The sequence below is a fragment of the Ochotona princeps genome, chromosome 20 (genome assembly GCF_030435755.1).
Source record: "Ochotona princeps isolate mOchPri1 chromosome 20, mOchPri1.hap1, whole genome shotgun sequence".
NCBI classification, from domain to species: Eukaryota; Metazoa; Chordata; class Mammalia; order Lagomorpha; family Ochotonidae; genus Ochotona; species Ochotona princeps.
In genome coordinates, this window is record NC_080851.1 from 8,619,213 (window position 1) to 8,634,217 (window position 15,005).

A 15,005-nucleotide genomic window follows, 5' to 3' on the forward strand; every position below is an offset into this window, starting at 1 on the left:
TATTTTTTATTGGAAAGGCAGATTTACAGAGAGAAGGAGAGACAGCAAAGATCTTCCATCTGTTGGTTCACTCTCCAAATACCTGCACTGGCCGGAGCTGCGCCGATCCAACCAAGAGCCAGGAGCTGCTTCCGGATTTTCCCAAGCAGGTGCAGGGTGCCAAGGCTTTGGGCCATCCTCTGATGCTTTCCCATGCCACACGCAGGGAACTGGATGGGAAGTGGAGCAGCCGGGAAATGAACCCAGTGCCCAAATGAGATCCCAGGGCCAGCAAGAGGAGGATTAGACAATTGAGCCATCACAGCGGATCCTTTTTTTTTATTATGATGAGGATGAGATGTTTTGTGTGTTTCATGATTCCTTGCCTGTGTTTTTCCGTGAAAAGTTTCTCTTCCGCTCGTGTGTTTGTGTGTGTGTAAGATTCTGTATCCTTTTCTTGTCAATTTCTAGGATTTTTTTAATTCTAGCGAAATTATCCCTTTACCTGTGAAAAGCTTTCACTTTTCTGATATTTTTTAAATGACCTTTTAAATTTTCTTGCAAGCTTAAAAGTAATCCTCAATTGCACGTCTCTCTTGACTTGCCGAAGTGAATTCATTTTGCTTCAAGAAAACCTTCGGTGTAATATCTACTATATCTAAATGTATGCGCACCAATTCCAGTATGTGTTCTGTGAAAGAAAAAGCAGCTTTAAAATGAATTATAGTTGTGATCCAGGGTCTAAAAAGCTGACTCTTGGTTTTAGCATATTCAAAACTAATTATCCAGTAGCTATTTTGAAACCTACTTATTTTTATATTGAGTTTTATGTAATAAATTAGATCAGCTTCTGAATTCAGCAGTGTTTATTGAACACCATTTGTTCGTGTGGGGATATTGCACTCAACAGAATGCCAGAGTTCTCTCTCAGACGGGCAGTGAGCGAGCTCTGTCACATGTCCTAGAGGAAGTCAGCCCTGGTGTGTCGCAGTGAATAAACTGTGTAGATCATCAGGTGATAAGGAGCTTGTTCCAGAAGTCCAGGGAGGAAGGCACTGTGGAGTTCGAAGCAGAGGTGTCAGAGAGCTCCCAGAGGTGTGCCTGGCTGAAGCCAGGAGCCAGGAGCTTCATCCAGTTCCCCCAAGCCTCCCAGAGTGCACATTGCCAGAAACTGGAACCAGAAGGGGAGCTGAGACCAGTCATGGGGGATGCTGTTGTCCCAGGCAATGTCATAGCCACTGCGCAAAGCACCTGCCCCGATACTGCTTGATTGATACCAGCTATAACGATCATAGATTCTATCTAACTATGCAGAGATACAACCTTGCATTGGTTGTAGGAATAGCCTTCAGGAAGGATTGTGTTTCCCATTCTCCTCTCAGGCTGCATTGCTAAAACCCCCAGTGAGACTGCCGGGTGTGAAGTGCAGAGCATTCAGAGCCCTCTGCACCCACCTTTACCCTGACCTCCTTTCACAAATAATTATCACCCCAGGCACACGGTGCATTTATGAGCTAGGTGGGTTTTATGGAACAGAGGAAGAAAAGCGTGGATGACCAGAAGGGAAGACCACCTTTGCTCTCTAGTGGCAGCCATTCTGGTAGGGAGCAGGTGTTGCAAGCCACCATGAACATGAACACAGAAGTTGAGAGTCCATTTTTCAATCGGCAGCAGCCACTTTAATCTGCTCAAGGGCAGGGCTCTTCCTGAGTGTTCACTGGGTGCCAGGCAATGCCACGCACGGGAGATAGCCTTATGAACAAGCCGACCAATGCCTTCCTCGGGAGCTTGCCTGCTGGAGAGGGAGTCAGACAAATTACAAGTTCCGAGAGTGGCCGGAGACGGAGGCCCGGGGTGCGGGGGGGAAGCAGCGAGAGCCAATTTCGAGGAATAGGTCCTTAGCAGGCCTGCCTAAGCAGCTGGGGTTGTATTTGAAGTGTGAGAGGAATCACTGGAGGGTTTGGGGCAGAGAGGAAATCGATGTTTCACTTTTCAGAAGGACTCACTGGCAGCGAAAAGTCACGGACCTATTTCAGAGGCAGCATCTCAAGTGTGAACTGCCCTTGACTGGTCGTCTCTGCCAGCAGCCCTGGGCTCAGGAGGATTGATCCGTGCAGCTGCTGACTCGGGGAATTAGTCTCACGCCAGTTAGTGATGCCACGGACTTGGACGAGAACTTCCCCATGGGTCCACGACCCATCAGCTACTTGATTTGAAATAAAACATAATGTGGCTAGTAATACAAAATCAAAAATAAGAAATAGTCAAGAAGTTTGATAATCCTTCAAAACTTTGAAATAATCCTGTTCCTGTCCATCAGACAGATACGTGGAGGGACCTGTTCGGCACCCACTTGCCCTGTCTGCTTGGGGAACTTGCTATCTGTCCTCACTAGAGGGCATCGTTAATGATAGCAGCTAGATGAATGTCTGGAAAATGCCAGAAAAACATGGACTAAGGTTCATTTTCAAGGAATATTAAGTTCTCCTAACTTAGGGTTATTTTTTAAAATCTTAGAATTGATCCGTGATCCCAACTGTCAGAAGTTTTGTACAGTTTGGTTTGTACTTGTGCACATATTACCTCACAGAAGTACACTGTTCCCACTCCCTATCCACCCCCAGGAAGATTAAAATGCTGGACTATTGTAGTCCGGTTAAATGACCCAGATAATTTTCAGAGTACTGAAGGAAATGTCACCCCCTCCGAAGTCCAACAAACGATCCAGTTGGTCTGCTCCGGTGGCGTGGCAAATGTGCCCATACATTGTTACTGCTTTCTAACATGTGTGTGACTTGAAGTTGTATATTTATTCTCCTCATGAATGAGGGCTAGTAACTGTATGGCTGGAAGTCTGTATCTTCCACACCTCCTGACTCTGAACTTACTATGAGCTTCAGAGGCTTTCCCGCTTCTCCAGGTACAGACAAGTGAGTCAAATTCAAGGGTTTTTGGTTTTTGATTTTTTTTTCTGTTGTTTAAGCAACCTCTTGAAGGGTTCCTTTAAGACAAATACATAACCATGGAACAATAACTCTTATATGAGGGAACTTCAAAATGTTCATGTAAAGACAGAATTTAAGTAGAAATTTATCCTGGTGCAACAATTTTTGAAACACGTTGCTGCGTTTTCCTCACAATATGCATTTCCGTGAGCTTCTTGAACACTCCTCATGTGTGTGACGGGGGTTGGGATGCTGCCCCTCTTGGTTTACATTATTTAACGTGTAAAGCAGTGCTCTACCCGCTGTACTGTGGCCTGATGAACAGGATGGCGGCCTGACCTTGCTGGGAGCTCAGAGCAGGAGCCCTGCTGCGCCCTTTGCTTGTTCCTGCCTGGGGAGCCCGCTAGGAGGAGGTGGCAGTGGATGTTGCTAACGTGTATGGGCGATTCACTGTGTCTGTGCAACTACCCTTGCTCACCCAGGGACTCATTTCTTTGCTGTGAAAGAGAAGGGAACTCGAAGCTCTCAGAATCCCAGTCCTTGCTGTGCACCAGTGCCCAAGAGTCACAAATTGCCTGTCGGGGGGCAGAAAAGCATCAGCATATTTATGATTTCAATTCATGGGTTCTTGCTTCAAGAGGAGTCATTTAGGATAGCTTAAGTTTTACCCTCCCTGAGTAATTATTTCTTTCTATGTACTGTATGCCTCTCTTGTATGTGAATAACCCGCATCAGATGGTCAGTTTCTTGTGCCTGCTTAGAATACTTCTCCTGGACTTCAAATGCCAAGGCCCTTTGGCAGGCAGATGGAAAGGGAGGTGGGAGAAGACTGTGTTGACATGGCTGTGTGTGCCTGTTTGTTTGTTAGTAATGAAAGGGTTTTTATCTGTTTATTCCACTTTTGGCTTTGTGCATTTCAAGGTAAAACCCTTGAGTCTCAGCTGACAGGACACCCAGAGATGTCATGTCGTCCCGGCTGAGACTCTGCAGGTCTGGTCCTGGCTCTGCTGAGCTGTGAGCCGTTTCATGGACAGCTTGCCCAGTGTCTGTCTGTCAGTTTTTCCGTGGATAAGCGTGGCCCCTGTGCCTGTGTGTGGTGTTATCATGAGTGAGTTATGTTTGCCAGCCGTTAGAACACAGGCCTGAGGTTTGAGTTGAACTGGAGCAGGTGTAGCTGTGGCCTCTGCCCCTGACATCCATGGGCTCAGGTAGATCTGCCCTTCCAGGCTCAGTGTACTCATCGCCAAGTCGAAGTGGTTAAGACCACCTGCCTGATTATCCATGTCCTGTCCAACTCAAGGATTTTCTGGAATGAGCTGAGACCCCCTCCTGCTACTCTGTTTCCCACCTTGGAGTTTGAATGAGGTATGCGCGGAGGAGGCCCCAAAGCTTTCCTTCTAGTCCACCTGCTGAGGGTGGCAGGTTTGTTTGTATTTGTGAAGAGATGCTTTAGACTTGAATAAATACTGTACTGCTTAAAGGCAGGAAAAACATATTATGGAAAGATACATAATCTATAACTTTCAGGTTGAGAAAGGTGTGGGTAGCCTAAACACCCCACCTGGGAGCCCCACATCTGTATGCCCACTCAAAACAAAACAAATGCCATCGCAAGTCAGAAGGCGTCATGGATGTGGTAGCACATTGTTTTTAGGACTCTCCCAGGGGTGACTTACTTTTGGAGACACCTGCAGTAACGGAGGGATGATGGCTGCCCATCTGCATGGCGGTGACGGGATGATGCATTTGTCTTCAATGTGGATGTGTTACCGGCAGCAAAGCCTCTGTCTGATGGTGTAGACGGGCTGTCAGAGCTCAGCTATCATGTGACGAGGGCCAGTGCACTGCTGGAAATGTGGAATTGCAGTTATACAATGTACATGTTGCTTTTCAAACACCTTGTTGCGAGCACTATGCTCTTTAGGAATTGGGGCGTTTAACATACCCAGATTTTAGAACAAGTCTGACCTCTCTCTGGAAAAGTGTGTTTTCTTCTGATGTAGGTATTTTTTTTGCTTTAGTTCTTTTCCAAGGACTGTGAATCCAGCTTTTAAAATATCTTTACCATATTATTAACAGATGTGTTCACTTCTGGCTTGATTTTCCTAAAAATGTAAGGAGGTAAATGTTGAGAACCAACTTGTTGACTCTGCTGGCTAATCCTGCACCTCCACCTCCACATGCCACATCCCATGTGGACACCATTCTTTGTCCTGGCTGCTCCACTTCCCAACAGTTCCGTTTACGGCCTGGGAATGCAGGGAGGATGGCCCAAAGCCCAGGGACCCTTGCACCTATGTGGGAGATCTGGAGGATGCTTCTGGCTCAACTTCAGCCATTGAAGCCATTTGAGGAGTGAACCAGTGGTTGGAAGATCTCTGTCTCTCCTCTGTAAATCTGCCTTTCTAAGAAAAAATAAATAAATATATTTCTTTAAGTAGGTATACGTTGGAGTCCAATCCTCACAAATACTTATGAATACAATTTTGTTCTGTTGTGGGCTCTTTAGTGTCGATTCCCATGATGCAGAATTGGCTGTGGACTTCTGTACCTGTGGCCATCAGGAAGTATGGTGTAGCTGTGTGAATGAGTGAATATATTTGCCCTTTATACAAAAGAATTTGAGAGGATTGTCCTTTACACAAACAACTAATTGGGATGGCTGAGAAGTAGCCAGAATCGGGGCAGCATTGTGACACAAAAGGTTAAATTGCTGTTTGGGTCCCAAGCTTCTCAGCTGCTTTCCTGGGAATTTGGATCAGAACTGACCAGTGTTTAGGATGCTGTAGCTCACCTTGCTACCCCAACATCAGTCCCTCCCCCACCCCACTCCCGCCCGCTGCTCTGCCTTGCATCCATCTTCCTGCTGAAGTACCTGTAAAAGCAGAGGGAGGAAGTGCAAGTACCTGGCCCAGGTACTGCACTGACAGAGTGCAGGAGACTAGGGTGGAGTTCCTGGCTATGGCACAGCCCAGCCCTGGTCATTGCAGCCTTTTGAGGGGGGAATCAGCAGGTGAAAGATCTCTCTCTCTGCCTCTCTCTCTCTCTTACTCTCCCTTTCCAATAGATAATACATCTATTAAAAAAAAAAGTCACCACATTTCTTTGTGACTGTATTGATTGCTCATCCTTATAGACAACCCTCCTTCAAAGCAATCCCAAGAAAAGCAGTGGGCCCAGCATCATATGATAGAGTACATTCTAATGTAGCCACAATTCTTTACTTAAATCATTACTGCTTTATTGTCAGCTGAGTAAATGTGCTCGTTAAGACGCAGGATTGGGGCCAGCACTGGGGGTAAGTGGGTGCTTGTAGTGCTGACGTCCCTGTGGGCGCTAGTTCGAGTCCTAGTGGCTCCATTTCTAATTTAGATCACTATTTACGTGCCTGGAGAGACAACCAAAAGATGTCCAAGTGCTTGGAGTCTTGCTACCCACCTGGGGAGCAGGATGGAGTTCTAGCTCCTGGCGTGGCCTGGTTCGGTCCCGGCTCTTACGGCTGTTTGGGGAATGAACCAGTGGTTGGAATCTGTGCGTTTGCCTCTCTCTGGAATTCTGCCTTTAAAATAAATAACATATATTTTAAAAATATTCAAGATACCTGTAAATTTAAATTGTGACTATTTGAAACAAGATTTAGAGGAGTTAGTTACCCAGAACATTTAACAATGCCTGTGACATTTTGAACACACATGTTTATATTGATTAATAAAGTAATGCATGTTCTATAAATGTTTATATTATGTGATCATAAGTTTGCTGGCAAAAGAGACACTGAAGTTTGAGATCTACAATGAATCTCTTTGTTGTCCCTATCTTAATGTGTGTCCCTTCCCACAAAATCAGCAAATTTTAGCAGCTAATGCTGGTTCAGAATTCCAAGTCCGTTTACTCTACATAGAGATTTCATTGGTTGGCTGGTTGAAATTTTTACTCATCTGCCTTCCTGTTACTTAAGTTTAAAAACACACACACAGAGATTTATCTTTTAAAATCGAAAGACACTGGTGTGTGTAAGATGAGAATAAAACCTGGAACGAGTCGCCTGGAGCTGCCGTGGAAGGTGGAAGGCAGTTCAGGTTTTGTCTTCAGGCAGGTTGCCTTGTTTTCATCATGCCTCAAGCCATGTCAGATCTCGCTCTTTGAAGCTGGGTGACTTGGCAATACAGCATTGTTCTCCAGTTGTTTTCCCTGCCCGTGGAATTTCTAGCAGCCATAATGCATATGTATGGCGCTGTGAGGGAAACCCTTGCGTCTCTGTCCCTAGCCTCCCGTAGCATAGCAGGTGATTGCTCTGCTGCCCGCGTCCCGCTGTGCTGTGACCATCATCCGCAGAGCCCCTGCAATAAGAGGACAAGGTGAACATGAGCCTGCAGGTTTAAATTAATTGCACTTCTCAGTTATGCACAGAGTTAGCCAAGGCTTTCAATAACACTCCCCAAACTTGTGGCTTAAGCATAATTGGAAAGAGAAACTTGACATTAAAGCAGTAAGTGAAGGAGAATAGTGTAAAACATTCATATGGAAATACCTGAAGAATCTGATAGTTTTATTAAGACCCCCCCACTCCCTGCTGATTGCACTCATCTGTAACGAGTGTTTGCTTTCAAAACATGCGTGGCTAACTACGTTGCTCTCATTTTAAAGAAACACTAAAATGTAATGGAAGTAGTTTTAAAATGTATCTGGTAGTCTAATTGTAAATGTTCTCATAGCAGAAATACTACAAATGGCTGCAATTGAACGCATGTGTTTGGCTGGTTAAGGCCTGCAAGGTGCTGGGTACAAGCAGCCAGACCCTGTGTGTCCCCAGAGGTTGCTGCAAGATGCTCGAGTCTATAGCATCTGGACCCGAGGTCCCCTAGCATTTGTCCCATGTCCTCACAGTGGCATTGTGCATCTGTATTCTGTGCCATAGAGCTGGGACAGGCATTTGGCCTAGTGGTGCAGAGTCGGCTTGGGATGACCACAGCCCACAGTCCATAGTGATTGGCTCTGCTTCTGTGTTCAGCATCCTGCTGTTGCACATGCTGGGAGGGGCAGCAGTGATGGTCCCAGGACTGTGGGAGACTCAGATTCGCCTCCTGGCTCCTTGCTTCAACCCCACCCTACCTAAATGTCTTTTCTTGGTCTTACAGACAAAAATGTGTTTTAACTAAGATCTGTTCAGTGTTGTGTGCCTCATCGGCCTTGGCAGGCTGAACACACAGGCGTAGGCCCAGGAATAGGCTACTGGAGGGCGAGTGGCAGCAGGGAATGCTGAGAACGTAGCCTTGCTCTTCCCTTTTTTTTTTCAACTCTAATATGGCATGCTTTGCTGTCAATTCTGTCTCTTTTAGCTATAACTTCAATTGACATATTGTATTTTGGGGGGATTCTATCAGTGTATCTTAAAGCTCTAAATAAGCCAATTCTTAGAACTAGTATTTATGTGCGGTTGATAATTGCTAAGAATAGTTTACTTGTAAACACAAGATTATATTAATTTTATCTGTAATTGAATTTTTGTTCATCCTAAAATCATAGCAAATTAGTGAGTCTGATTTGTGAGTATAAAGAGTATAAAGAGTATAAAGTTAAGGACATCAAATTTGTTTCAAAGGGCACTTAAGGTATTTTTTTTAAATGCCAAACTTTAGATAATTTTAAAAAATCAAACAAGGAACTATTCTTCCCATTTCCTTGTCAGTTAATCCCCAAATGTAGAATTTGCCTTAATTTTCTATTCTATACTAACGGGTTGAGTTATGTGACATAGTCCAGCAGAGAATACGCTCAAAAGTTAGATTGGCCTAGCACAGTAGCCTAGTGGCTGAAGTCCTCGCCTCGCATGCACTGGAATCACATATGGATGCCAGTTTGTGTTCTGGCTGCCCCACTTCCCATCCAGCTCCCTTCTTGTGGCCTGGGAAAGCAGTTGAGTATGGCCCGAAGCCTTGGCACCCTACATCCATATGGGAGGTCTGGAAGAAGCTCCTGGCTCCTAGCTTCGGATCTGCTCAGCTCCGGCTATTGCAGCCACTTGGCGAGTGCACCAGTGGATGGAAGATCTTTCTCTCTGTTCTTTTCTCTGTAGATCATCCTTTGAAATAAAAATAAACAAATCTTTTAAAAAATGTTCTTCTTGAGCCAAATAAATAACATTTTTGCCTGTTTCTGAGAACAGCGGTCTTTGTAATCAGGATTAGTGGAGAGCTGGTGCACACGTTGTAGGAAAAGGATGGTTTCTGATATGGTTGGTCAATGTTTGTGCCTTTTAAAATATTCTCTCAGTCACTTCTGGAGTTGGAGTCATTTAACTCTGAAACTCATGCGAGAACTCCATTTTAAGTACCTTCTGAATCATCACAGCAGGATTAATTTATTCTGTTATATTTGAGCTGTTTATACATTTTCACATCTTTGAAACCTGAAAATTGAAGATCAATAACTAATGGGAAGTTGAAGATCAGTAACTGTTCAATTGCCCTCCCTTGACTCCAGGCTTCTTGTCATACCCCGAGTCTAATTCAGTAATGAGCTGTATCTGTCCTACGCTCTAAATGCATTTAGGCTCTGAGCGCTTCCCGCTGTGTTTGCCCGATGCCATAGATGGCCTGTCTCTCACTGAGTCTCCTCTGGACTCCCATGATCTTTTCCAGCCTTGCCTCCTCTAGTATATCCTCCAGACCCTGGCCAGAGTGGTCCCTTTTTTACAAAAGGAAAGAATAGAATTCCTGCAGAGCCTGAGAGGCCACGAAGGCCGCCTTCTGCCCTCTCTCCTGGGCCTGCCCACGTGCAGGGCATGCGCGCCTCTCCTGGAGAGCCCCCTCCCGCGAGCAGGAAGGTGTCTGCTCGGCTTCCCTCTCGTAGCTTCAGCCCTAAGAGCCGTGGCTGCCAAACAGTATTTGTTCCAAAAAGATCAGATGAACGAACAGATGAGTCACTGCACAGCGTCTCAGTCATTCTCTGAGTAAGCTCCGGCTTAGACAGAGGAAACTGAATGCGCTTGCGAACGGCTTCTTGTTCTTACTTAGACGGATTCTTACGCAGGAAACGTGCCGCAACAAAACCACATTCACAGAGACAGATAACACTGACACAGGACACCACCCAGTATTCAGCAGCATTAAGCCTATTATTAAATTCTTAAGACATGAGATCTGTACAGAAAAGAAAGCATTTACATTATTGAAGGGTGTGCACACGCAAGTTCTAAACGGAAAGACACATCGTATTCTAATGCACAGAAGTTTTATAATCTTCTCATCAGATACATATTTTAGTTCAGTCAGATTCGAGTAAGAACATTATTCTGCTGACTTTTTGGACTTAAGTGTCCTAAAGTGTCCATGTCACACCAGTGCCTGGATATCAGGTCTGCTCATTAGACTTTGCTAGAAAACTGGCCACTCTCTAAAAGTAGCTTGTCCAGGACCTGACGCGGTAGCCTAGCAGCTAATGTTTTCCGTTGCACATGCCGGGATCCCGTATAGGCTCCGGTTCTAATCCCAGCAGCCCTACTTCCCATCCAACTTCCTGCTTGTGGCCTGGGAAAGCAGTGGAGGATAGCTCAAAGCCTTGGGGACCCTGCACTCATTTGGGAGACCCAGAAAAAGCACCTGGCTCCTGGCTTCAGATTGGCTCAACTCCAACCATAGCAGCCACTTGGGGAGTGAACCGATGGATGGAAGATCTTCCTCTCTGTCTCTCCTCTTTCTCTCTGTATATCTGACTTTCCAATAAAAAATAAGTAAATCTTAAAAAGAAAAAACAAAAGTAGCTGGCCGGTCCACCTTGTGGCCCACAGTGGTGGTGTGTCTGTGTTGTGTTGGGAGGCTCACCTGCTCTAGCAACAGCATTAGGACGCCCCCTAGCAACTGTGTGAGGAATAAGCAATAAACAAATGGTAAGACCTTACCCCAATAGGTTTTACAAAAAGGATAGTAAGGGTAAAGGTATTTTTTTTTCTAAAAGGCACATTAACCGAAACATGATGGCACTGGCATTCATAGATGAGCTTAAAAGGAAACAGACTAACAGGTTTTAGAACTTAATACAGTGTAAAGTCACTTCAAATTATTTGACGAAGAATGATTGATCGTGATCAGTTTATTGCTGGTCCTTCCCAAATTATCTGTTGTGCTTAAATAAGCAAAAGGACCAGTGTACGTATTTAAAAATTTAGCTTCTAAAATTTCAAATCAGAAGATAAAAACTTAGTTTAAAAAAGTACATGAAAGCAAAAATATTGTTTATATAAACTCAATGTCAGGGTCTTTATCTTTAATCAAACCAAGAAAACAAAAACAAAATAGTGTTTTACTTGGTAAAATTTAAAATTTCATTTGGACTGGTGCTTTATAAATTAGAATGAAATACATACTCATGCATCTAAAACAGCTTAATCATGTTCAAAAGATTTTTACAAATCGATAAAGGCTCAACAATTAAATATTAGAATCAGTACCAGCTATTGATAATAAACAATGCAAGATGGCCAGAAAGCATAAGGAAAGAAACCCCAGAATGTCTTCTCAAGCATGGCAAGAATAGCCACCAAGGGCAGGCATTTCTGGGGAGTATATGGCACAAAGCGAACTCCTTTTCACTGCCACTAGCAAAGCGAAAGCGAAAGCGAGTATCTTGGCATCTATTCAGATATAAAATGTGCATACCATCTGCTGAGCATTTCTGTATTGGCGGAGGGGACAGAAATGGTGGCATCAATATGCAGAGATAGATGTGTGCGGACACTGAGTGAAACATTGTTTGTCAGGGCAAATGAAGCAGAAACCGTCGGTGGCAGGTAGGTTGAAGAAGTTGTAACATTTCTGTCACTGAATATTACACGATTTTATTACAGCATGAGTTTTCTTAATTTAAAGGACTATCCGCAATGTATTACTAAAAGCCAAAAGTGTCTTAGAGTAATATTTATTGAGTAATCCATGTTAGAAATCAAAATATTCTACATAGAGATGCGCAAACAAAGTATCAAGAATTCTTGGCATTCTAGCAAGAGTTGTGGAAGCCAGTAGCATTGAATGCTGTGTAAACCGATGGTGTATTTGCTGCTAGTCCAAGTGCTAGTCACCGCCTGGATGTCTTCCTGTCATCACTGCTCAAATCAACAAACCCGAGTATGCCGTGGCAGTAGGTAGAGAGGAAAGGCTGCTGCTTGTGTTGCTTAAGGTCGAAGCCAGAGCCCTTATGATGGGCCCCGCCAGGCTGCCTCCGGGAGCTCATCAGGATCCACAAGACCAGAGACACTTTCTGTCTTTGATGCCAAGAGTCACTTAGCTGTTCATCATATTACAAGAGGCAAGTTCAAATCCAGGTTGCACAAACTGAGAAAGATCTTTGCTGACACAGAAGGAGTACTTCCGTGGCTTCCCATGATGCTGGAACCATACGCTACCCCGCTGTCCTTGTCAAGGTGAAAACTGTTGTTCAAGACAGATTGGGAAGCCAGCAGGTTGTCGGCTTCATCAGGCTGTGCGTGGTAACCTCTGTGTGGTGACAACATGGAAAGTGCTGGTGTGATAGTCAGCGGAGGCGTCCTGGCCCTTCCCGTGCGCGTCACGTGAGAGATCCCAAAGACTTTGGCAACAACATTTTCTTAGTTGGAAAAAGCAGCAAACCATGGATTGATCTCCCCGAGTGCTGGAGGGAGTACCAAGAGACCCATATCCAAAACACGGCAGTGGATGAAGTTGACTCTCAGTGACATTTTTGGAAAGGACTTTGCCCTTAATTAAATGTCACACAGTGTGAAAAAAAATAGACATTAGCCTATGTGTGGAAAGAGACGTGCCAGGGCATCAACAATTGATATGTTATCAGGATTCAAAGATCGCTGAAATCTATTCTGTATTATTTTGTTATTTTACTTGATAAAACATTTATTTTGAATTTAAGAGCTAGTAAAAATTATCCATTACAAACACAAATGTGCACTATAAAACACACCTTGCCTTGAGCATGTGTAAATGCTGCACATTTGAAGAAAGGCGCTCCAACATTATTGGGTGAGCGAAATCTTCATAGAAAAAAAACAGCTCTTGGTAGATGTGCCAATATTCTTCTGAAAGTCTGCTGAAAGTTTTAAGGTTTGTATTTTGCACTGGGTTTTTTTTTCCCCAAACCTAATTTTAAAAATAATGATTCAAAGACAAAACTAGGAAACCAGATTACAAAATATCCTAGAGAAAAGACAAAATAGGTAAGAGGCCTCATTATTTAAAGCGTGAAAATTCCGTTTTACTCTGCCACTATCCTGTCTGAAGATGAAGACTTACTATAGTCATTGTTTTGTAAAGAGTTTTCTTCAACAGGCTCTCAGTGTATACATCTGATACAAATATTGTCTATTGTTTTTCTTTTTTATTTCAGAACGCTTCACCCTGTACAGCTCCAAAAACCTTAGACAAGCATGGAATAAGTAAGTCTCTACAGATTTATGTTCATTCTTTCTCTCTTGTTCAATATTCCTGACATTTTTAGAAATTCATGCATGTGGCCATTAGACCACTATGAAATCCTTACTATGTGCCAGCTGCTGTTGGGTTCCTACTGCAATGTGGCAGCGCTGTGGTATTTTAGGGCCTGAAATTCATTGTGGTCAGTCTTCTTGCAACTGAATGGCAAGAAAGATTTTAATATCAGAAAAATAGAGGGCTGGCTTTCTAATCAAAATGGCATTTATAACAGTTTTCACAGTTTTTCAGCTTACCTGTTTTTCCTCTAAATTTTATTGAAAAGCTAAATAAGTGTTATCTCTTGAAGTGTACAAGTTTGTACTCCATTTATTTCATTTCTAGTATCTTGTCTGACCCCTTGAAATACTCTTATTTCTATTAGTTTTGAAATCTCTGCAAATCTGAAGGTCTGGTTCTCATAAGTTATCTGGCAGTGCTTTATGGAAGCCAACCCGGGGAAGCTTCCAGAGCTAGAAAGCAAAGTCAAGGAGTCCCTCCTTTTGAATTCTGGGCATCATGTTTGAAGCATTTAGCTTAAGAAAAGATAACTGAGCTGACTTGGGTTATATAAACCATCATTTGTCATGACAAAATCATCTGGGAATTTGGTGTTGCAATATCTCTTCTTACAGTTGTGGCGTGTTTAATTTTGGACCCATCAGTTATGAATGAAAGCAAAAATCTGTTCCATTTAAAATGCCACCAATAAATGTTGTCAGTAGCTGCAGTGGGTCCCTGATGAGGAGGAGTTGCAGAATCAAGGCATTGCATTATACAGGAGTCTGTTTGACGGCTTTGGCAGTTTATGGTCAGTTTCTGTGTGGGAGAACTTGCTGGACATCAGGCTTTGCCACTGGAAGTGTCTGTGCTCAGCTTCCCCTGCCCCTGGAAGTATCCTGTGTGTGCCCTGACCCCTTAAGACCTCTCTTTACACCCAGGAGTCTGATGTGTTTACACTCACTGGCTTTACTTAACATGAATCATGCACAGTTGGCAGCTTAATGAAGTGATCGTATCCTCTCTCACATTTGCTCTAAAAGCTTTGTCTGACCAAATAACCAAGTAACCACAGTACGATAAGGCAGTTGAATCACAGAGTTTGTGGAGGGGTCAGCGTATAGCTCACCCCTTAAAGATGCCAGCATCCCATATTGGATTGCAGGTCAAGTCCTGGCTACTTCCAGTCCGGCTCCCAAAAGTTGTGCCCAAGCGCTGTTGTCCCTTGCGTCCTACCTGGGAGGCCTGGATGGGCCTGGCCCAGACCTGGCTGTCGTGGCCAGTGGGGAGTGGACCTGCAGATGGAGGATCTCTGGCTCACTCTCTCTTTCTCGCTCTTGTTTACAATTAATAAACACCTGCTGTCTAAAAGTTCACGGGCAAGTGGAATTGAAGGACAAGTTTGTGGGTTTAGGGCCAGATGTTGGGATGTGGTGTGTGACGTCACCCCTTAGGATGCCTGCATCCTGTCTTAGGTCTGGTTTGAATCCCGGCTACTCCATGCTTCTAATCCTGCTTCCAACACGTGTACACCCTGGGAGGGGGCAGAAGGCGGCTCACACTGCTTCCATCAGTCAGGGAGGTCTGGCTGCGGTCCCTGGCTCCTGGCTTCAGCGTGACCTAA

General features: G+C 44.2%; 1 protein-coding gene across 2 annotated transcripts in view; it reads left to right on the forward strand.

Moving 5' to 3' along the window:
* The window catches only part of CDK14 (cyclin dependent kinase 14), a 455,945-nt gene that overhangs the window by 332,395 nt on the left and 108,545 nt on the right, over positions 1–15,005 (forward strand). For both annotated transcript variants that reach the window (XM_058678236.1, XM_058678237.1), the window contains exon 12: positions 13,299–13,347. In XM_058678236.1, the coding sequence (XP_058534219.1) occupies positions 13,299–13,347 (49 nt within the window). The remainder of the gene's footprint in view (positions 1–13,298; positions 13,348–15,005) is intronic.